At 45.3% G+C, this 25,348-nt stretch overlaps 1 protein-coding gene across 3 annotated transcripts in view; it reads right to left on the bottom strand.

Moving 5' to 3' along the window:
* The window catches only part of LOC135551748 (CUB and sushi domain-containing protein 3-like), an 826,047-nt gene that overhangs the window by 252,799 nt on the left and 547,900 nt on the right, over positions 1-25,348 (bottom strand). For all 3 annotated transcript variants that reach the window (XM_064982949.1, XM_064982950.1, XM_064982951.1), the window contains 4 exons: positions 17,701-17,870; positions 13,580-13,736; positions 4,559-4,750; positions 213-339 (listed from right to left, as the gene is read on the bottom strand). In XM_064982949.1, the coding sequence (XP_064839021.1) occupies positions 213-339; positions 4,559-4,750; positions 13,580-13,736; positions 17,701-17,870 (646 nt within the window). The remainder of the gene's footprint in view (positions 1-212; positions 340-4,558; positions 4,751-13,579; positions 13,737-17,700; positions 17,871-25,348) is intronic.

The raw sequence follows: 25,348 nt of genomic DNA, 5'->3' as shown, positions 1-25,348 counted from the left end.
TCAAAGTAATTTAGCAGACACTTTTATCCAGAGAAACTGTCAGTGCGTGTGAGTGTGAGCTGTAAAAGCCTTGTACTTTTGCTAGACAGATATAACAAGACAACCTTGGCAGGGCCTTTGCTTGGCTGTTGAAACGCACTGAGATGAGACATGAGAGGACAATACATGAAAAGGAGGATACTTGATGAATACTAATTCATTATCAGTAGTACCTTACGATGTTGCCAGAGTCCACCTCAATGATCCAGGTGCAACGGAGGTTGTTGTCGTAAGGGAACGGGTATCCTGGGGACAGTATACGTCCTGACGACTCGCCTGTGAACTTTCCTCCACATTCAGCTATAAGGAGAGAACATAGAAATAGAATCAGAACATGATAGATATCTAGCTATGGAGAGACCATAGAAATATAACCAGAACATGATAGATATCTAGCTATGGAGAGACCATAGAAATATAACCAGAACATGATAGATATCTAGCTATGGAGAGACCATAGAAATATAACCAGAACATGATAGATATCCAGCTATGGAGAGAAATAAAAGGAGATACTGTAGAAGTTTTGCAGTGACGTATATTCAAAAAGCTAAATATATGCTGTATTGGGCTGGAGGTAACCATGGACAGTCACACGCACGCACCCGCACACACACACTTACACAGTCTCTCTCTCTCTCTCACACACACACACACACACACACACACACACACACACACACACACACACACACACACACACACACACACACACACACACACACACACACACACACACACACACACACACAGTCTCTCTCTCTCTCTCTCTCACACACACACACACACACCCGCACACACACAAACACTTACACAGTCTCGCTCACACACACACACACACACACACACACACACACACACACACACACACACACACACACACACACACACACACACACACACACACACACACACACACACACACACACACACACACACACAGCTGAGGGGAAATAATTAGCGGCTGGCTGGCAAACAAATGTAACATGTCTACCACTCCTCATGCGAACGTGAAGCCGTGTGACTCATCTCAATAAATCATCTCAGTAATAGATCATCTCACAAGATGCAGACTGCTGGAGAGAGTCCCTAATGGTACCCTGTTCCCTATGCAGTCCCTATGGGGGCAGTGTGGTGGTGCCGTGGGGGCAGTGTGGTGGTGCCGTGGGGGCAGTGTGGTGGTGCCGTGGGGGCATTGTGGCGGGGCAGTGTGGAAAGGGGCATGGGGACAGTGTGATGGTGCCGTGGGGGCATTGTGGCGGGGCAGTGTGGTGGTGCCGTGGGGGCAGTGTGGTGGTGCCGTGGGGCAGTGTGGTGGTGCCGTGAGGGCAGTGTGGTGGTGCCGTGGGGGCATTGTGGCGGGGCAGTGTGGAAAGGGCCGTGAGGGCAGTGTGTTAACATCACATATCTGGTTTTCAGAAAGTATTTCAAAGCTGAGCTTGATTGACCAGACGTAATAAGATGGAACCAATGGAATAGCCCCTAACAGTGCAAGACCCACCCATGTGGAACTGTAGGCAGACTCAACCAAATGCTCCCATCCTTTTTTACCCCAGAGTTGTGACATAGTGACCAGTGTGGGGGTGCAGTGGGGCACTGTGGGGGTGCCGTGGGGGCACTGTGATGGTGCAGTGGGGGCAGTGTGGGGGTGTAGTGGGGGCAGTGTGGGGGTGCCGTGGGGGCACTGTGGGGGTGCCGTGGGGACAGTGTGATGGTGCCGTGGGGGCACTGTGGGGGTGCCGTGGGGGCAGTGTGGGGGTGCCGTGGGGGCACTGTGGGGGTGCCGTGGGGACAGTGTGATGGTGCCGTGGGGGCACTGTGGGGGTGCCGTGGGGGCACTGTGATGGTGCCGTGGGGGCAGTGTGATGGTGCCGTGGGGGCAGTGTGATGGTGCCGTGGGGGCAATGTGATGGTGCCGTGGGGGCAGTGTGATGGTGCCGTGGGGGCAGTGTGATGGTGCCGTGGGGGCAGTGTGATGGTGCCGTGGGAGCAGTGTGATGGTGCTGTGGGGGCAATGTGATGGTGATGGTGCCGTGGGGGCAGTGTGATGGTGCCATGGGGGCAGTGTGATGGTGCCGTTGGGGCAGTGTGATGGTGCCGTGGGGGCACTGTGGGGGTGCCGTGGGGGCACTGTGATGGTGCCGTGGGGGCACTGTGGGGGTGCCGTGGGGGCACTGTGATGGTGCCGTGGGGGCAGTGTGGTCTCTATCTTTCTCTCTCACTCTTTGTCCTCCCACCATCTCTCGCTCTCTCTCTTACTCACTTCCTGTCTCTTTCTCCCTAACTCTCTGTCCTTCCACCATCTCTCTCTCTCTCTTACTCACTTCCCGTCTCTTTCTCTCTCACTCTCTGTCTCCCTGTCCCCGCCCCTCTCTCTCATTCTCACGCTCTGTCTCTCTTTCTCATTCACTCTCTCTCCCTCCTCCAGAAAAACTGGCCTGGTTGACTTCAGGACGTTTGGGCTTTATTATTAATGAAGCCCACATCTGCGTTTCCTTTCAGCAGCTTCATTTGCATAATCCGTCTACATGACAAACAATGGATGCACAGTTCAATGAAGCTTGAATAACAAGGTTCAGATCGCTATTGATTTATACTCTACATTAGGGACGTTTTTAGATACCGGAGAGAGGGAGAGAGAGAGAAAGAGAGAGGTCCCCATCTCGCTTCCTCCCTCTAGTCTTAACCAACATCCTATGGAGCTCATTCCTCACAAAGCAAACGTTCAATCACACATCATTGGCTTCTCAGGGGTGCTCAATCACATCTGATTGGCCACTTACAAATCTAAAATCAACAGAAAAGAGAGATAGCAGACTGTAACTTGCTGTTGCCCACTTAATTGTCCAATCCCATTGACAGACACTGACACAATGCTAAATGTGTCCTGCTTGGAGCACTGTACTGATATTCAGTTGATACGGCATGTTTTCTCTAGCTTGCAAAAACAACCCCATGACATGTTTTTTATCTACGGGTTTGGGTTGGATATTCTGAATATTATTTGTGAAATAACGTGCTGTATCTACTAAGTACTCTACTAGCTTAAAACCGGGGGATGCAAGACTTTTGATATAATAAATCTCCTGCCTCTTGTTTGCTTTTACAATACATGAGCAAAAGTATATGGACACCTGCTTGTCAAACATCTCATTCCAAAATCATGGACATTAATATGGAGTTGGTCCCCCCTTTGCTGCTATAACAGCCTCAACTCTTCTGGGAAGGCTTTCCACTAGATGTTAGAACATTGTCTGTGTGTCTTGCTTCCTTTCAGCCACAAGAGAATTAGCGACACTGATGTTGGCTGATTAGGCCTGGCTCGCAGTCAGCGTTCCAATTTATCACAAAGATGTTTGATGGGCTTGAGGTCAGAGCTCTGTGCATGTCAGTCAAGTTCTTCCACACCTATCTTGACAAACCATTTCTGTATGGACCTCGCTTTGTGAACGGGGGCATTGTCATGCTGAAACAGGAAAGGGCCTTCCCCAAACTGTTGCCACAAAGTTGGAAGCACAGAATCCTCTATAATGTCATTATATGCTGTAGCGTTAAGATTTCCCTTCACTGTAACTAAGGGGCCTAGCCAAAACCACGAAAAACAGCCCCAAACCATTATTCCTCCTCCACCAAACTTTACAGTTGACACTATGCATTGGGGCAGGTAGCGTTCTCCTGGCATCCCCCAAACCCAGATTCGTCCGTTGCACTGCCAGATGGTGAAGTGTGATTTATTACTCGATAGAAAGAATCAAAAGCGTTTCCACTGCTCCAGAGTCCAATGGCGGCGAGCTGTACACCACTCCAGACGGTGCTTGCCATTGCACATGGTGATCTTAGGCTTGTGTGTGGCTGCTCAGCCATGGAAACCCATTTCATGAAGCTCCCGACGAACAGTTCTTGTGCTGACGTTGCTTCCAGTGGCAGTTTGGAACTCGGTAGTGAGTGTTGCAACCGAGGACACGTTTCAGCGCTCGGTGGTCCCGTTCTTTGAGCATGTGTGGCCTACCACTTTGCGGCTAAGCCGTTGTTGCTCCTGTATTGGCTAGTTGTATTCAACTAAGAAATGCAAAACACTGCAAATTGTTTGACAAAGTTCAATTAAGAGGATATAATGCAACATAAGGTTGAATTAAACCAGCTGGATTAACTAACATTATACATCTGCAGACTGCAGTGCTGGTTGTTCTACTGTAGCATAACAATGACCTGCAGGAGCTCTGCCTGGTCTGGTCTCCCCTCCCCTAGCCTGGCTTGTACAGTATGCAGAGTAGGAGGTGCATGGGCTGCAGCTTAGATCATTATGACAAATTTGAGGGAGCTGTGTTACCATTTTCTTCTGTGGTTAACTTGACACGAAGAGAGAATGGTTGTGCTGCAGTAATGTACTGGGTTAACAGTAGTTGAAAATAGATAGAGAGCCGTCTAACAATCCGCTATGCTTAGAGTCAACAGTTGATCCTGATCATAGGGCTTTACCATTCATATGCACACTCCTTTTGTTACTCTGTTCCCTTACCAATGCAAGAGGGCAGGGCGTTGTCCCAGGCACGTCTCTCTCCGGTCATACACTTGAGCACTCCGCTGCCATGCAGGGTGTAACCAGGGTTACACCTGTAGGTGATGGTGCTGCCAGAGAAATGTCCCTGGTCGTTGACCTTGAAGCCAAACTGGGGCACTCCAGGGTCTTCGCAGTGGGACAGCTCAAAGCCTGGAGGAGGGGTGGGGTGGGGTGGATTGAATTGAAGGAGAGAGGGAGGGAGAGAAAGAGAAAGAGATAGGGAAGAAAATCAATCAAAGTCACAAAGGGCTCTGCTACAGTAACTTGACCCCAGAGAACAAGCAGAACCACAGTGGCCCCAGGGAAAAACTCCCTAGAAAGAAGAAACATGAAGAGTAAACAGGCTCGGGAGGATCCCCCTCCTTCTGGCAGTGTAGGACGAGGTCACTATGTCACAACTCTGGGGTAAAAAAGGATGGGAGCATTTGGTTGAGTCTATTACGTCTGGTCAATCAAGCTCAGCTTTGAAATACTTTCTGAAAACCAGATATGTGATGTTAACACAAATATCACCTGCGCCAGGCTGGACACAGGCATGGAGGCATATGATTTAGCCACACAGTTTTTGGCCTCCTCTCTTAATGTTCCAATCAGGCATTTTGAGTTATTTCCGTGCTGCTTGCATTGCATGTACATGGGGCGGCAGGTAGCGTAGTGGTTATAGCGTTGGGCCAGTAACCAGATCGAATCCTCGAGCTGACAAGGTAAAAATCTGTAATTCTGTCCCTGAGTTAACCCACTGTTCGCCGGGTGCCGAAGACATGGATGTCGATTAAGGCAGCCCCCCCCCCGCACCTCTCTGATTCACAGTGGTTGGGTTAAATGTAGAAGACACATTTCAGTTGAATATATTCAGTTGGACAACTGACCCTTTCCCTATGTCGTTAGGGGCTCAGAACAGAGAGAATGTAAGTTATGGTGGTCATTAGCTTTAGTCATTCCGGCTTGAAGATCCCACTGGGCCCGGAGGCAGGGATGGGGCCTGTACTAAGCAGGCAGAACAATTAGGATTAAGCGCTTGGTTAATTTGTCTAGAACTCTTGGTCGGTACAGGAGGAGCATGGGCCGGCTTTCTGTCAGAGACACTTCCTGTTATTATCTTCCCCTAATCGTTTCCGTTTGGCACGCCGTCATAATTACACAGCCAACTGACAGAAATAGGACAGACATAATGATACTGTTCTTTTTCCTTGTCTTTCAAAGTGCCTGTCACACCCTGACCATAGTTTGCTTTGTATGTTTCTATGTTTTGTTTGGTCTGGGTGTGATCTGAGTGGGCATTCTATGTTGGATGTCTTGTTTGTCTATTTCTATGCCTGGCCTGATATGGTTCTCAATCAGAGGCAGGTGTTAGTCATTGTCTCTGATTGGGAACCAAATCAAATCAAATTTTATTTGTCACATACACATGGTTAGCAGATGTTAATGCGAGTGTAGCGAAATGCTTGTGCTTCTAGTTCCGACAATGCAGTAATAACCAACAAGTAATCTAACTAACAATTCCAAAACTACTGTCTTATACACACAAGTGTAAGGGGATGAAGAATATGTACATAAAGATATATGAATGAGTGATGGTACAGAGCAGCATAGGCAAGATACAGTAGATGGTATCGAGTACAGTATATACAGATGAGATGAGTATGTAAACAAGTGGCATAGTTAAAGTGGCTAGTGATACATGTATTACATAAAGATGCAGTAGATGATATAGAGTACAGTATATACGTATACATATGAGATGAATAATGTAGGGTAAGTAACATTATATAAGGTAGCATTGTTTAAAGTGGCTAGTGATATATTTTACATAATTTCCCATCAATTCCCATTATTAAAGTGGCTGGAGTTGAGTCAGTGTGTTGGCAGCAGCCACTCAATGGGAGTGGTGGCTGTTTAACAGTCTGATGGCCTTGAGATAGAAGCTGTTTTTCAGTCTCTCGGTCCCAGCTTTGATGCACCTGTACTGACCTCGCCTTCTGGATGATAGCGGGGTGAATAGGCAGTGGCTCGGGTGGTTGTTGTCCTTGATGATCTTTATGGCCTTCCTGTAACATCGAGTGATGTAGGTGTCCTGGAGGGCAGGTAGTTTGCCCCCAGTGATGCGTTGTGCAGACCTCACTACCCTCTGGAGAGCCTTACGGTTGTGGGCGGAGCAGTTGCCATACCAGGCGGTGATACAGCCCTCCAGGATGCTCTCGATTGTGCATCTGTAGAAGTTTGTGAGTGCTTTTGGTGACAAGCCGAATTCCTACAGCCTCCTGAGGTTGAAGAGGCACTGCTGCGCCTTCTTCACGATGCTGTCTGTGTGGGTGGACCAATTCAGTTTGTCTGTGATGTGTATGCCGAGGAACTTAAAACTTACTACCCTCTCCACTACTGTTCCATCGATGTGGATAGGGGGTGTTCCCTCTCCTGTTTCCTGAAGTCCACAATCATCTCCTTAGTTTTGTTGATGATGAGTGTGAGGTTATTTTCCTGACACCACACTCCGAGGGCCCTCACCTCCTCCCTGTAGGCCGTCTCGTCGTTGTTGGTAATCAAGCCTACCACTGTTGTGTCGTCCGCAAACTTGATGATTGAGTTGGAGGCGTGTGTGGCCACGCAGCCGTGGGTGAACAGGGAGTACAGGAGAGGGCTCAGAACGCACCCTTGTGGGGCCCCAGTGTTGAGGATCAGCGGGGTGGAGATGTTGTTGCCTACCCTCACCACCTGGGGGGGCCTGTCAGGAAGTCCAGTACCCAGTTGCACAGGGCGGGGTCGAGACCCAGGGTCTCGAGCTTGATGACGAGCTTGGAGGGTACTATGGTGTTAAATGCCGAGCTGTAGTCGATGAACAGCATTCTCACATAGGTATTCCTCTTGTCCAGATGGGTTAGGGCAGTGTGCAGTGTGGTTGAGATTGCATCGTCTGTGGACCTATTTGGGCGGTAAGCAAATTGGAGTGGGTCTAGGGTGTCAGGTAGGGTGGAGGTGATATGGTCCTTGACTAGTCTCTCAAAGCACTTCATGATGACGGAAGTGAGTGCTACGGGGCGGCTGTGAGGGCGCGGCTGGGGATGCCGTCTGGGCCTGCAGCCTTGCGAGGGTTAACACGTTTAAATGTTTTACTCACCTCGGCTGCAGTGAAGGAGAGTCCGCATGTTTTCGTTGCAGGCCATGTCGGTGGCACTGTATTGTCCTCAAAGCGGGCAAAAGTTATTTAGTCTGCCTGGGAGCAAGACATCCTGGTCCGTGACGGGGCTGGTATTCTTTTTGTAATCCGTGATTGACTGTAGACTCTGCCACATACCTCTTATGTCTGAGCCGTTGAATTGAGATTCTACTTTGTCTCTATACTGACGCTTAGCTAGTTTGATTGCCTTGCGGAGGGAATAGCTGCACTGTTTGTATTCGGTCATGTTTCCGGTCACCTTGCCCTGATTAAAAGCAGTGGTTCGCGCTTTCAGTTTCACGCGAATGCTGCCATCAATCCACGGTTTCTGGTTTGGGAATGTTTTAATCGTTGCTATGGGAAGGACATCTTCAACGCACGTTCTAATGAACTCGCACACCGAATCAGCGTATTCGTCAATGTTGTTGTCTGACGCAATACGAAACATATCCCAGTCCACGTGATGGAAGCAGTCTTGGAGTGTGGAATCAGCTTGGTCCGACCAGCGTTGGACAGACCTCAGCGTGGGAGCTTCTTGTTTTAGTTTCTGTCTGCAGGCAGGGATCAACAAAATGGAGTCGTGGTCAGCTTTTCCGAAAGGAGGGCGGGGCAGGGCCTTATATGGGTCGCGGAAGTTAGAATAACAATGATCCAAGGTTTTGCCAGCCCTGGTTGCGCAATCGATATGCTGATAGAATTTAGGGAGTCTTGTTTTCAGATTAGCCTCGTTAAAATCCCCAGCTACAATGAATGCAGCCTCAGGATGTATGGATTCCAGTTTGCAAAGAGTCAAATAAAGTTCGTTCAGAGCCATCGATGTGTCTGCTTGGGGGGGAATATATACGGCTGTGATTATAATCTAAGAGAATTCCCTTGGTAGATAATGCGGTCGACATTTGATTGTGAGGAATTCTAAATCAGGTGAACAGAAGGATTTGAGTTCCTGTATGTTTTTGTGATCACACCATGTCTCGTTAGCCATAAGGCATACGCCCCCGCCCCTCTTCTTACCAGAAAGATGTTTGTTTCTGTCGGCGCGATGCGTGGAGAAACCAGCTGGCTGCACCGACTTAGGTAGCCTGTTTAGTGTTGGGTTTTGTGGGTGATTGTTCCTGTCTCTGTGTTTGTTGCACCAGATAGGGCTGTTTCAGTTTTCCATGTTTGTTGTTTTGTATTATGTTCATGTTTAGTTGTCTTATTAAAAAACATGAACTTCAACCACGCTGCATTTTGGTCCGCCTCTCCATTGACACAAGAAAACCGTTACAGTGCCACCCCACATTTTAGCAGCTGACAATTTCCTATTTGCTGGTTTGAACTCTGCCCTGTGATATTAAGGACGCAGTCAAGCTAAAACGAGACACATCCCTCTGCCCTCTCCTCATCACAATGACAGTTACCTTTCAAAATACAAAACCCACATAAATTCAAAGCACCCAGTTCCATTTGCCTCCAATTAAGTGTAGAGCCTCAACATAGTGTTTGACACGTCACTCATAGACTACTGAGCAGTCAGCGTGACGGCAATGCTCTGTACCCTGAGAAAAAAACAGTCACCATAATGGCAATGCTCTATACCCTGAGAAAAAAAAACAGTCACCATGATGGCAATGCTCTGTACCCTGAGAAAAAAACAGTCACCATAATGGCAATGCTCTATACCCTGAGAAAAAAACAGTCACTGTGACGGCAATGCTCTGTACCCTGAGAAAAAACAGTTGCCATGACGACTATGCTCTATACCCTGAGAAAAAACAGTTGCCATGACGGCAATGCTCTATACCCTGAGAAAAAACAGTCACCGTGACGGTAATGCTCTTTACCCTGAGAAAAAAACAGTCACCATGATGGCAATGCTCTGTACCCTGAGAAAAAACAGTTGCCATGACGGCAATGCTCTATACCCTGAGAAAAAACAGTTGCCATGACGGCAATGCTCTATACCCTGAGAAAAAACAGTCACCATGATGGCAATGCTCTATACCCTGAGAAAAAACAGTCACCATGATGGCAATGCTCTATACCCTGAGAAAAAACAGTCACCATGATGGCAATGCTCTGTACCCTGAGAAAAAACAGTTGCCATGACGACTATGCTCTATACCCTGAGAAAAAACAGTTGCCATGACGGCAATGCTCTATACCCTGAGAAAAAACAGTCACCGTGACGGTAATGCTCTTTACCCTGAGAAAAAAACAGTCACCATGATGGCAATGCTCTATACCCTGAGAAAAAACAGTTGCCATGACGGCAATGCTCTATACCCTGAGAAAAAACAGTCACCGTGACGGTAATGCTCTTTACCCTGAGAAAAAAACAGTCACCATGATGGCAATGCTCTGTACCCTGAGAAAAAACAGTTGCCATGACGGCAATGCTCTATACCCTGAGAAAAAACAGTTGCCATGACGGCAATGCTCTATACCCTGAGAAAAAACAGTCACCATGATGGCAATGCTCTATACCCTGAGAAAAAACAGTCACCATGATGGCAATGCTCTATACCCTGAGAAAAAACAGTCACCATGATGGCAATGCTCTGTACCCTGAGAAAAAACAGTTGCCATGACTGACCTTAAAATAGTATGTGGCTGAGGCAGGAGGGTGTTGGGAATGATTAACGGTGGCAATTTTCACCTAGCAGAGTGATTACACATTCAAATCAAATCAAGGTTTATTTGTCTTGTGCACAGATTGGCAGATGCTGTTGCTGGTGTAACAAAATGCTTATGTTTCTAGCTCCAACAAAGCAGTAATATGTAGTAATACAATAACACACATCATCCATACGTTAATATGTAGTAATACAATAACAATACACACATCATCCATACGTTAATATGTAGTAATACAATAACAGTACACACATCATCCATACGTTAATATGTAGTAATACAATAACAGTACACACATCATCCATAGGTTAATATGTAGTAATATGTAGTAATACAATAAATGACTTAAATAACAGTACACACATCATCCATAGGTTAATATGTAGTAATACAATAACAGTACACACATCATCCATACGTTAATATGTAGTAATACAATAACAGTACACACATTATCCATAGGTTAATATGTAGTAATACAATAACAATACACACATCATCCATACGTTAATATGGTATGGATGTGCCAAATGGCACCCTATTCCCTATTTAGTGCACTACTTTTGACCAGAGCTCATAGAGTCAGCCATAGGGCTCTGGTCAAAAGTAGTGCAACTCTGTAGGAAATAGGGTGCCATTGTGAGACTTGGCCCTGGGCTTCAGCTGACCTGTATTATGCAATCAAACAGCTAATCCTGAAGGTGGAATGAATTCTCCCACCAGACACAGATTTTATAGATTTCAAATGAGATAGCCCACCAGCGGGTTGATCTTTATTTTTAATCTCTGTCAGAACTGACACCCTGCTGAATGTTACACAGGCTAGCTACTAGCTCGTTCAACACATGAATTGTTGTGTTCTTTTACTTCTGTGCCAATATAAAGTCGGATTTTCTACGGGGGGCTGGGACGAGGTAAACAAAGCGTGGTGGCTCTTTTTCAGGTAATTGATACTACCTTGGACCAAGCTGTGGTTTAATCCCTTGAAATCCACTCCAGGCTGTCGACAGCCTTCTACCCTTTAACTCCTAATTGTTTTACAACGCAGATGGAGAGACGGGAGAGACTGATGCGAGTGGTATACCGAACATTAGGAGCACCAGCCTCAATTCGTGGAAGCATGGACTCTACAAGGTGTCGAAAGTGTTCTACAGGGATGCTGGCCCATGTTGACTCCAATGCTTCCCACAGTTGTGTCAAGTTGGCTGGATGTCCTTTGGGTTGGTGGATCATTCTTGCTACACACAGGAAACTGTTGAACGTGAAAAGCCCAGCAGCATTTGCAGTTCTTGACACAAACCGGTGTGCTTGGTATCTACTACCATACCCCGTTCAAATGCATTTAAATCTTTTGTCTTACCCATTCACCATCTGAATGGCAAACATACACAATCCATGTCGCAATTGTCTCAAGGATTAAAAATCATTCTTTAACCTGTCTCCTCCCCTTCATCTACAGTGATTGAAGTGGATTTAACAAGTGACTTCCATAAGGGATCACAGCTTTCACCTGTATTCACCTGGTCACCTGTCATGGAAAGAACATGTGTTCATAATGTTTTGTCTACTCAGTGTTTCTGGATGGATGGACTGGATGGATCCTGTGTCCGTAAATGTATAAGCTGCAAGTAGAAGCCTAAGTATTTTACTCCAATTACGTGAATTAGGTGTTCCTAATGTTTTGTCTACTCAGTGTATATCTAGAGTGAACAACAAACACTTACACTTTTACTCTATTCCTTCTAAATATCAACATGATGCGGAATCATGACAAAGATAATATCTCATAACACATAATATGACGAGCTACTTTCACATAGGGAACGAAGGCCTTGTTCCACTCCCACTCCAAGCCTTTTATTAGGGTCCTATCTAAATCAGTGTGTCTGGGTAATCAATCATAGGATGTCCCCTATCCCAGTCTGGATCATTAAGAACCAAGGTAACATTTTATATTAACTTTCAATAATAAGCAATTAGTAGATAATTTATAACTCATGTTTTACAATTAGCAAACAATTTACAAATGTTCAGAAAACACACCTTATAATTGAGTGTAAATTAAAGTTACTATAATTATTATTGATATTCATTAGTCTTGAGATGGTGTGTTTATTTTTACTCTTGTGCAGTAATTATTAGTCAACATCATGTTTATTTTTGTGGGACTCTGTCTGTGGAAATGTGAAGTTGTTGTTATTTTTTTATTAAATCTGTAAAAATTAAATAGAATATTTAAAAAAATAGAGTTATTATAGCAAGTGTTTCCAGAACCACAGCTCTACAACTAGTTGGTAACTTACTAGAGTACGACCAGCTTGATGACGGGTTGTTAATTTACTAGAATACGACCAGCTTGACGACTAGTTAGTAACTTACTAGAGTACGACCAGCTTGAAGACTGGTTGGTAACTTACTAGAATACGACCAGCTCTACGACAAGCTAGTAACTTACTAGAGTACGACCAGCTTGAAGACTGGTTACTAACTTACTAGAGTACGACCAGCTCTACGACAAGTTAGTAACTTACTAAAGTACGACCAGCTTGAAGACTGGTTAGTAACTTACTAGAGTACGACCAGCTTGAAGACTGGTTGGTAACTTATTAGAGTATGACCAGCTTGAAGACTGGTTGGTAACTTACTAGAGTACGACCAGCTTGAAGACTGGTTGGCAACTTACTAGAATACGACCAGCTCTACGACTAGTTAGTAACTTACTAGAGTACAACCAGCTTGAAGACTGGTTGGTAACTTACTAGAGCAGACCACCTTGAAGACTGGTTGGTAACTTATTGGAGTATGACCAGCTTGAAGACTGGTTGGAAACTTATTAGAGTATGACCAGCTTGAAGACTGATTAGTAACTTACTAGAGTATGACCAGCTTGAAGACTGGTTAGTAACTTACTAGAGTACGACCAGCTTGAAGACTGGTTAGTAACTTACTAGAGTATGACAAGCTTGAAGACTGGTTGGGAACTTACTAGAGTAGACCAGCTTGAAGACTGGTTGGGAACTTACTAGAGTAGACCAGCTTGAACACTGGTTGGGAACTTACTAGAGTAGACCAGCTTGAAGACTGGTTGGGAACTTACTAGAGTATGACCAGCTTGAAGACTGGTTGGGAACTTACTAGAGTAGACCAGCTTGAAGACTGGTTGGGAACTTACTAGAGTAGACCAGCTTGAAGACTGGTTGGGAACTTACTAGAGTAGACCAGCTTGAAGCCCTCTCCGGTGGACTCCGGGTCAGAGTAGAACTCCAGCCACAGGTTGTTTGAGGTACTGATGAGGGTGAGACCCAGCATGGCTGAGCCTGTAAACGCCCCCAGGACATGAGCAGTGCTGTCTTTACCATCATAGATCTGCGGAGACAAGAGTTTACTTTAGTTAATTTATTAGGCCTTATAGAGAAATGTGTCTTGCATTAAAGATCACTGAGTTAAAGACGCTATTAAACCATCAACATTTACAGACAACATTACATAGAAGACAACAGCCACATTAAACAGATAGAGCTACATAGACTCTAAATAAACTGATAGAGCTACATAGACTCTAAATAAACAGAGAGAGCTACATAGGCATTACATAATCTGATAGAACTACATAGACATGACATAACCTCATAGAGCTACATAGACACTACATAATCCGATAGAGCTACATAGACACTACATAAACTGATAGAGCTACATAGACATGACATAATCCAATAGAGCTACATAGACACTACATAACCTCATAAAGCTACATAGACACTACATAATGGAATAGAGCTACATAGACTCTACATAAACAGATAGAGCTTCATAGACATGCCATAAACAGATAGAGCTACATAGACATGACATAATCCAATAGAGCTACATAGACACCACATAACCTCATAGAGCTACATAGACACTACATAACGGAATAGAGATACATAGACTCTACATAAACAAATAAAGCTTCATAGACATGGCATAATCCGATAGAGCTACATAGTCACTACATAAACCGATAGAGCTACATAGTCACTACATAATTTGATAGAGCTACATAGACACTACATAACCTCATAGATCTACATAGACACTACATAACCTCATAGAGCTACATAGATACTACATAACCTCATAGAGCTACATAGTCACTACATAATCCGATAGCGCTACATAGACACTACATAAACCGATATAGCTACATAGACATGACAAACTGATAGAGCTACATAGACAGTACATAAACTGATATAGCTACAGACACTACATAAATCAATAGAGCTACATAGACAATACATACGCCCGATATATCTACATAGACACTACATAAACCGATATAGCTACATAGACACTACATAAACCGATATAGCTACATAGACACTACATAAACCAATATAGCTACATAGACACTACATAAACCAATATAGCTACTGTACATAGACACTACATACACCAATATAGCTACTGTACATAGACACTAGATAAACCGATATAGCTACTGTATATAGACACTATGGGTTTACAATAAACTAACTGCCAATACATTCTAAATACAGTGCCAATGGTAGCTCAAATGTCCACCGGATCGTCAACCCATTCTACTTACCACCTCCGTGAACAGGCTTCCCTATATGAGCGAGGGCCAGTAATGTTCACGGTTCTAAGCCACAGGTTGTGTGCCTCTCTTGAATTGGTTTCTCCCATTTCGGGGGTATTTTAAAATGTTATGTTCATGCAAAGTATGGCTTTGTTTTTTTTTGTTAAGAATTTGCCACTGCAATGTCAAGTGTGTAATAGCCTAGCTAATGAGAATGTAGGCTACCTGTTAAAAGGGTGCTAATGGTTTATGACAGGTGAGAGTAGGTCCTTGTTAATGATGCCCATTCTTCATTCAAGGAGAGCTGCTCTTGAGGTAATTCTATTGTTACAGAGCTCTGCCAGCTAACACTAAGCTCAGCTGTGTGGCTTGTTCCATTGACGCTATTCCAATTTATTGCTAGTTATTGCTACTGCTATACACCAAGTAAGTTTGTTTTTGCAACATAAATGTATTTTTGTCAACGACTTTTCAATCATGTTTTAGCATTTGGATATCTTGTCATTATAAACCGGGTGGTTCAAGCCCTGAACACTGATAGGTTGAACGTCGTGGTATATCAGACCATATGCCATGGGTATGACAAAACATGTATTTGTACTGCTCTAATTACGTTGGTAACAATAGCAATAAGGCAACTTGGGGGTTTGTGGTACTGAATATCGCCAATATACCACGACAAAGGGCTGTGTCCAGACACGCGTTGCGTCTGACTCCATTGACTGCTCCACACCAATAGGCTGACAGGTCTTCTATCTTAACAAGAGGCTTAGTCAAAATAAATCAAAATAAATCTAGAATTCTGTTGTTTCATACGTGGCCGTAGCTATAGCCAGGAATATCTGAGCTTTACAATTGTTTCACTTCAACAGTGAAATGGAGTGATATTCAGTTCAGATTACAGGCTAATGTAGCCTGCATAAAGCCATTGATGAGATTAAGAATCCATGGCACTGCTTATTGACAATATTTAAAGGAGGACTACTACTTTTTTGGCAGACTTGTCTCTTAAGTACCATGGTCATAATCCACATGTCCTGTCCAGCAGGTGTACTGGTACATGTACATCAAGCTGCCTCACGTTACAGAAACGGGAGATAGGCTCCAGTACTAAGGGCCCTTTGGTCTCGGGCAAGGCTCACTACCATGGACAGAATCCACATGCTTGAGTGTCATTCATCATCACAGGCATGCCATAGACAGAGACAGAGACAGAGAGAGAGACAGAGACAGAGACAGAGACAGAGAGAGAGACAGAGACAGAGACAGAGACAGAGACAGAGAGAGAGAAAGAGAGAGAGAGAGAGGCACATAGAGAGAGAGAGAGAGAGGCACATAGAGAGAGACAGAGAGAAAGAGAGAGAGGCACATAGAGAGAGACAGAGAGAAAGAGACAGAGAGAGACACAGAGAGAGAGAGGCAGAAAGAGACACAGAGAGAAAGAGACAGAGAGAGACACAGAGAGAGAGAGGCAGAAAGAGACACAGAGAGAAAGAGACAGAAAGAGACACAGAGAGAAAGAGACAGAGAGAAACAAACAGAGAGAGACAGAGCGAGAGAAATAGAGCGAGACACAGAGAGACACAGAGAGAGAGACAGAGAGAGACACAGAGAGAGAGAGACAGAGAGAGACACAGAGAGAGAGAGAGACAGAGAGAGACACAGAGAGACAGAGCGAGAGAAATAGAGAGAGACACAGAGAGAGACACAGAGAGAGAGAGCGAGAGAAATAGAGAGAGACACAGAGAGACACTCAGAGAGAGAGAGAGACAGAGAGAGACACAGAGAGACAGAGCGAGAGAAATAGAGAGAGACACAGAGAGAGAGAGACAGAGAGAGACACAGAGAGAGAGACAGAGAGAGACACAGAGAGACAGAGTGAGAGAAATAGAGAGAGACACAGAGAGACACACAGAGAGAGACAGAGAGACAGAGAGAGAGAGAGACAGAGAGAGACACAGAGAGAGAGAGACAGAGAGAGACACAGAGAGACAGAGCGAGAGAAATAGAGAGAGACACAGAGAGACACACACAGAGAGAGAGAGAGACACAGAGAGAGAGAGACAGAGAGAGACACAGAGAGACAGAGCGAGAGAAATAGAGAGAGACACAGAGACAGAGCGAGAGAAATAGAGAGAGACAGAGAGAGACACAGAGAGACACACAGAGAGAGAGAGAGAGAGAGACAGAGAGAGACACAGAGAGACAGAGCGAGAAAAATAGAGAGAGACAGAGAGAGACACAGAGAGACAGAGCGAGAGAAATAGAGACACAGAGAGACACACAGAGAGAGAGAGACAGAGAGAGAGAGACACACAGAGAGAGAGAGAGACACAGAGAGACAGAGCGAGAGAAATAGAGAGAGACAGAGAGAGACACAGAGAGAGAGTGAGAGAGAGACAGAGAGAGACACAGAGAGACACACAGAGAGAGAGAGACAGAGACACAGAGAGACAGAGCGAGAGAAATAGAGAGAGACAGAGAGAGACACAGAGAGACAGAGCGAGAGAAAGAGAGAGACAGAGAGAGACACAGAGAGAGACACAGAGAGAGACACAGAGAGACAGAGCGAGAGAAATAGAGAGAGACAGAGAGAGACACAGAGGCACACAGAGAGAGAGAGACAGAGAGAGACACAGAGAGAGAAATAGAGAGAGAGAGAGAGAGAGAGACACAGAGAGACAGAGCGAGAGAAATTGAGAGAGACAGAGAGAGAGACACAGAGAGAGAGACAGAGACCAGTACCTTGAGAATGTCCCCCTGGGCCAGATGGAAGGTCCTGGCAGAGATGTTGATTCCCTTCCCAGCCTGCACCTGGATGCTGTAGATGCACTCATGGTTGTTCTCGTAGTTCATTGGGTAGTTTGGCGACAACATGATCCCCTCATTGTTTATGACCGACGAACCGCACTCGGCTACAGGATGGAGAGAGTGAAGAAATGGAGGAAAGAACAAAACAGAGAGAACAAAACAACACCATTGGAAAGTGCTTGTGACAACAGCATTCTATGTCCGGGCTAAACAAAAATGTCACAATGTCGATATCTATCATCTGTATGACATGTTACGTGTCTTTTCAGTTCATATATAACATCACATTGGATCACTTTCATTTACATACTAGTTCACCACCATGGACATTTCCTGCCTGAGAATCACATGAAACGCCACTTTCGCTGTTCTGCTTCCTGCCTTGCATTTTGTGCCTGATTACCATAGATGTAAAACAATCTAGAGGGCTCGGATGGATTTGGACTGACTGAAATACATTCCTTGAGTAGTATTATTTACTCTGCTGCTCGGAGCTCAACTACATTGGCCTGGGATCGGTGGTTCTGGGCTCCGACACTGAACCACAACCATCAAAAAGCAGAGTTAATGGAACAACAGACAGTAAAAACAGATATTTTAATACACATGCATTTTGCAGAGGGTGGTGTATGACACAGTCTGATTTATTTAAAGCCCCCCCCCCCCCCTGCTACTAGATGTTATGACGATATTAGCAGTGTCATATTGTGAATAAATCAGTTGCTGCCTCCATTAAAAAACATAACCATTACACTCTCTTGCTCCCACGCCAGGAACAATGCATCTGAGACAAGAACTCCCTCCCATCAAACTGCCCTTCCTCATAACTCTCTCTCACTGTGTGAGTGTGTGTATATGTGTGTGTGTGTGTGTGGGTGGGGGGTGGCACATCAGGGGAGAGAAAAACAACTTATTTGAGTGAGGAGCTTTTGACCCCGCACAACTTCAGTCCACATCTCTCCGAGCAAATTAAATACTGCACATTAAACTGACTGCTCTGAAAAACAAGTGCATGGATTGACTTGTGTGTGTGTGTGTGTGTGTGTGTGTGTGTGTGTGTGTGTGTGTGTGTGTGTGTACACATTGTTGGCAGTGAATACCAGTCACTCAGGACTCAGGAAGTGCCTATTAATAGTGAGACAGATCCCCAGCTACAGTAGCCTAACAGGGGATGAATGCTGCTGAGACAGTATAAAGGAGGGAGCAGTATCTTGGATGTGACTCTTACTCTCCCTGTACTTGGTGTCTGAAGTCATTTCCGTCTGCTGCCGCCGGTCTTCTCTCCCCTGAGCCAGGTCCCTGGTCAGGACTGATCCGCACGGAGTGATATGGGGTGACAGGCAGTTTAATTAAAGCCAGCCATGTGCTGTGAGGCTGAGGACCCCAAGACAGGGAAGGCAGGAGAAGGAGATGGGGAAGATGAAAAGAGCCAGGGGTGTGTTAGATTATTTTTAAATCCCATCCTCGCATATACTGCTCAGACAACAGAGGGGTCAGGGACAAGGTGGCTCTAAGCAGCATGGGATCTGAGAGAGCATGAGCAGAGGGGAGAAGAAGAGGGTGGGAGAGATAGCGAGATGTGTGTGTGTGTGTGTGTGTGTGTGTGTGTGTGTGTGTGTGTGTGTGTGTGTGTGTGTGTGTGTGTGTGTGACCTCACAGCCAGCCAGGTAGCAGCATTATACTGTAGTCTTTAATCAGGGCCCTCACAGACAGCCAGGTAGCATCATTATACTGTAGTCTTTAATCAGGTCCCTCACAGCCAGCCAGGTAGCAGCATTATACTGTAGTATTTAATCAGGGCCCTCACAGACATCCTGGTAGCAGCATTATGCTGTAGTCTTTAATCAGGTCCCTCACAGACAGCCAGGTAGCATCATTATACTGTAGTCTTTAATCAGGTCCCTCACAGACAGCCAGGTAGCATCATTATACTGTAGTCTTTAATCAGGGCCCTCACAGACAGCCAGGTAGCAGCATTATACTGTAGTCTTTAATCAGGGCCCTCACAGACAGCCAGGTAGCAGCATTATACTATAGTCTTTAATCAGGGCCCTCATACACAGCCAGGTAGCATCATTATACTGTAGTCTTTAATCAGGGCCCTCACAGACAGCCAGGTAGCAGCATTATACTATAGTCTTTAATCAGGGCCCTTACAGCCAGCCAGGTAGCAGCATTATACTATAGTCTTTAATCAGGGCCCTTACAGACAGCCAGGTAGCAGCATTATACTGTAGTCTTTAATCAGGTCCCTTACAGACAGCCAGGTAGCAGCATTATACTGTAGTCTTTAATCAGGTCCCTCACAGCCAGCCAGGTAGCAGCATTATACTATAGTCTTTAATCAGGGCCCTCATACACAGCCAGGTAGCAGCATTATACTATAGTCTTTAATCAGGGCCCTCACAGACAGCCAGGTAGCAGCATTATACTATAGTCTTTAATCAGGGCCCTTACAGCCAGCCAGGTAGCAGCATTATACTATAGTCTTTAATCAGGGCCCTTACAGACAGCCAGGTAGCAGCATTATACTGTAGTCTTTAATCAGGTCCCTTACAGACAGCCAGGTAGCAGCATTATACTATAGTCTTTAATCAGGTCCCTTACAGACAGCCAGGTAGCAGCATTATACTGTAGTCTTTAATCAGGTCCCTCACAGCCAGCCAGGTAGCAGCATTATACTGTAGTCTTTAATCAGGTCCCTCACAGACAGCCAGGTAGCAGCATTATACTGTAGTCTTTAATCAGGGCCCTTACAGACAGCCAGGTAGCAGCATTATACTATAGTCTTTAATCAGGGCCCTTACAGACAGCCAGGTAGCAGCATTATACTATAGTCTTTAATCAGGGCCCTCACAGACAGCCAGGTAGCAGCATTATACTGTAGTCTTTAATCAGGGCCCTCACAGACAGCCAGGTAGCAGCATTATACTATAGTCTTTAATCAGGGCCCTCACAGACAGCCAGGTAGCAGCATTATACTATAGTCTTTAATCAGGGCCCTTACAGCCAGCCAGGTAGCAGCATTATACTGTAGTCTTTAATCAGGGCCCTCACAGACAGCCAGGTAGCAGCATTATACTATAGTCTTTAATCATGGCCCTCACAGACAGCCAGGTAGCAGCATTATACTATAGTCTTTAATCAGGGCCCTTACAGCCAGCCAGGTAGCAGCATTATACTGTAGTCTTTAATCAGGGCCCTCACAGACAGCCAGGTAGCATCATTATACTGTAGTCTTTAATCAGGGCCCTCACAGACAGCCAGGTAGCAGCATTATACTGTAGTCTTTAATCAGGGCCCTCACAGACAGCCAGGTAGCATCATTATACTGTAGTCTTTAATCAGGTCCCTCACAGCCAGCCAGGTAGCATCATTATACTATAGTCTTTAATCAGGTCCCTCACAGCCAGCCAGGTAGCATCATTATACTGTAGTCTTTAATCAGGGCCCTCACAGACAGCCAGGTAGCATCATTATACTGTAGTCTTTAATCAGGGCCCTCACAGACAGCCAGGTAGCATCATTATTGGCTTCAACCTGCCCTTACAGACAGCCAGGTAGCAGCATTATACTATAGTCTTTAATCAGGGCCCTCATACACAGCCAGGTAGCAGCATTATACTATAGTCTTTAATCAGGGCCCTCATACACAGCCAGGTAGCAGCATTATACTATAGTCTTTAATCAGGGCCCTCATACACAGCCAGGTAGCATCATTATACTATAGTCTTTAATCAGGGCCCTCACAGACAGCCAGGTAGCAGCATTATACTATAGTCTTTAATCAGGGCCCTCACAGACAGCCAGGTAGCAGCATTATACTGTAGTCTTTAATCAGGTCCCTCATACACAGCCAGGTAGCATCATTATACTATAGTCTTTAATCAGGGCCCTCACAGACAGCCAGGTAGCAGCATTATACTATAGTCTTTAATCAGGGCCCTCACAGACAGCCAGGTAGCAGCATTATACTGTAGTCTTTAATCAGGGCCCTCATACACAGCCAGGTAGCAGCATTATACTATAGTCTTTAATCAGGTCCCTCACAGACAGCCAGGTAGCAGCATTATTGGCTTCAACCTGCCCTTACAGACAGCCAGGTAGCAGCATTATACTGTAGTCTTTAATCAGGGCCCTTACAGACAGCCAGGTAGCAGCATTATACTATAGTCTTTAATCAGGGCCCTCATACACAGCCAGGTAGCAGCATTATACTATAGTCTTTAATCAGGGCCCTCATACACAGCCAGGTAGCAGCATTATACTGTAGTCTTTAATCAGGGCCCTCATACACAGCCAGGTAGCAGCATTATACTATAGTCTTTAATCAGGGCCCTCACAGCCAGCCAGGTAGCATCATTATACTATAGTCTTTAATCAGGGCCCTCATACACAGCCAGGTAGCAGCATTATACTATAGTCTTTAATCAGGGCCCTCACAGCCAGCCAGGTAGCATCATTATACTATAGTCTTTAATCAGGGCCCTCATACACAGCCAGGTAGCAGCATTATACTATAGTCTTTAATCAGGGCCCTTACAGACAGCCAGGTAGCAGCATTATACTGTAGTCTTTAATCAGGGCCCTCACAGCCAGCCAGGTAGCATCATTATACTATAGTCTTTAATCAGGGCCCTCATACACAGCCAGGTAGCAGCATTATACTGTAGTCTTTAATCAGGGCCCTCACACACAGCCAGGTAGCAGCATTATACTGTAGTCTTTAATCAGGGCCCTCATACACAGCCAGGTAGCAGCATTATACTGTAGTCTTTAATCAGGGCCCTCACACACAGCCAGGTAGCATCATTATACTATAGTCTTTAATCAGGGCCCTCATACACAGCCAGGTAGCAGCATTATACTGTAGTCTTTAATCAGGGCCCTCACACACAGCCAGGTAGCAGCATTATACTATAGTCTTTAATCAGGGCCCTGGCTTCAGCCAGTGTGTGTGTCTGGACTGGGGCTCGAACCACCCAGATTATAAAATAGAATAGAGTACAATACATTGATAGATTAGCCTGTGAAGCAACTACAGTAACACTGCTTCAGAGATAGAATACTTTCTTTATTTTTATTTCACCTTTATTTAACCAGGTAGGCCAGTTGTGAACACCTTTATTTAACCAGGTAGGCCAGTTGTGAACACCTTTTTTTAACCAGGTAGGCCAGTTGTGAACCTCTTTATTTAACCAGGTAGGCCAGTTGTGAACACCTTTATTTAACCAGATAGGCCAGTTGTGAACAAGTTCTCATTTACAACTGCGACCTGGTCAAGATAAAGCAAAGCAGTGTGACAAAAAACAATAGAGTTACATATGGAATAAACAAAAGTACAGTCAATAACAATAGAAAAATCTATATAAAGTGTGTGCAAATGTAGTAAGATTAGGGAGGTAAGGCAATAAATAGGCCATAGTGGCGTAATAATGACAATTTAGCATTAACACTGGAGTGATAGATGTGCAGATGATGATGTGCAAGTAGAGATACTGGGGTGCAAAAGAGCAAGAGGGTAAGTAATAATATGGGGATGAGGTAGTTAGGTGGGCTATTTACAGATTGGCTGTGTACAGGTACACTGATTGTAAGCTGATCTGACAGCTGATGCCTAAAGTTGGAGATGGAGATATAAGACTCCAGCTTCAGAGATTTTTGCAATTTGTTCCAGTCATTGGCAGCAGAGAACTGGAAGGAAAGGCGGCCAAAGTATGTGTTGGCTTTGGGGATGACCAGTGAGATATAACTGCTGGAGTGCGTGCTACGGGCAGGTGCTGCTATGGTGACCAGTGAGCTGAGATAAGGTGGGGCTTTATCAAGCCAAGTCTCATAGATGACCTGGAGCCAGTGGGTTTGGCGACGGATATGTAGTGAGGGCCAGCCAACGAGAGCATATAGGTCGCAGTGGTGGGTAGTTTATGGGGCTTTGGTGATAAAACGGATATCATTGTGATAGACTACATCCAGTTTGCTGAGTAGTGAATCGGGGGCTATTTTGTAAATTACATCATCAAAGTCAGATCAGTAGGATAGTCAAAGATCAGTCAAAGATCAGTCAAAGATCAGTAGGATAGTCAGTTTTACGAGGGTATGTTTGGCGGCATGAGTGAAGGAGGCTCTGTTGCGAAATAGGAAGCCGATTCTAGATTTAATTTTGGATTGGAGATGCTTAATGTGAGTCTGGAAGGAGATTTTACAGTCTAACCAGACCCCTTGGTATTTGTTGTTGTCCACATATTCTAGGTCAGAACCGTCCAGAGTAATGATGCTAGTCGAGCGGGAGGGTGCGGGCAGCAATCGGTTGAAGAGCATGCATTTAGTTTTACTAGCATTTAAAAGTGGTTGGAGGCCACGGAAGGAGTGCCTTGTGGCGTTGAAGCTCATTTAGAGGTTTGTTAGCATAGTGTCCAAAGAAGGGCCAGAGATATTCAGAATGGTGTCATCTGCGTAGAGGTGGATCGGAGAATCACCAGCAGCCAGAGCGACATCATTGATATATACAGAGAAAGGAGTCGGCCCAAGAATTGAACCGTGTAGCACCCCCATAGAGACTGCCAGAGGTCCGGACAACTGGCCCTCCGATTTGACACACTGAACTCTGTCTGAGAAGTAGTTGGTGAACCAGGCGAGGCGGTCATTTGAGAAACCAAGGCTGTTGAGTCTGCCGATAAGAATTTGGTGACTGACAGAGTCAAAAGTCTTGGCCAAGTCGATGAAGACGGCTGTTATGATATTGTTCAGGACCTTGAGCGTGGCTGAGGTGCACCTATGACCAGCTCGGAATCCAGATTGCATAGTGGAGAAGTTACAGTGGGATTCGAAATGGTCAGTGATCTGTTTATTAACTTGGCTTTCGAAGACTTTAGAAAGACAGGGCAGGATGGATATAGGTCTATAACAGTTTGGTCTAGAGTGTCACCCCTTTGAAGAGGTGGATGGCAGCTTTCTAATCTTTGGGCGATACAAAATAAAGGTTGAATAGACTAGTAATTTTGGCGGATAATTTTAGAAAGAGAGGGTCCAGATTGTCTAGCCCAGCTGACATGTAGGTATCCAGATTTTGCAGCTCTTTCAGAACATCAGCTGTCTGGATTTGGGTGAAGGAGAAGGGAAGGGAAGGGGGGGGGGTTGGCAGGTTGCTGCAGGGGGTGCTGAGATGTTGGCCGGGGTAATAGCCGAGTGGAAAGCATGGCCAGCCGTAGAAAAATGCTTATTGAAATGATCGTAGATTTATCGGTGGTGACAGTGTTTCCTATCCATGGAGACCTGCTGCACAACCACACAACAACCAGTTAGAATGATCATCATGTGTTCCTTTTTCTATGGAAGTGGATCAATGACTGGCACAAGGTAATTAAACATTTGTGTGGGTGGGGGATATCCTTCTTCTTGTTCATTTTTAGGGTGACAACCCGTCTGAAATGGTTCTGAGGAAGTAGCTAATAATAGCTCCTTTCTGAGCGGAGGCAGTTTCCCGTGTCCATACACTCTGTGTCTTGTAAGGCCTATCAGATAGGACCTAACTGTACGGCTGGTTTGGAATGAAGACTGGCGGGTATTTTTTTTGACATCATTT

The sequence above is a fragment of the Oncorhynchus masou genome, chromosome 13, assembly GCF_036934945.1.
Source record: "Oncorhynchus masou masou isolate Uvic2021 chromosome 13, UVic_Omas_1.1, whole genome shotgun sequence".
In the NCBI taxonomy this organism is placed as follows: domain Eukaryota; kingdom Metazoa; phylum Chordata; class Actinopteri; order Salmoniformes; family Salmonidae; genus Oncorhynchus; species Oncorhynchus masou.
This window is presented reverse-complemented; position numbering and strand designations above follow the sequence as displayed.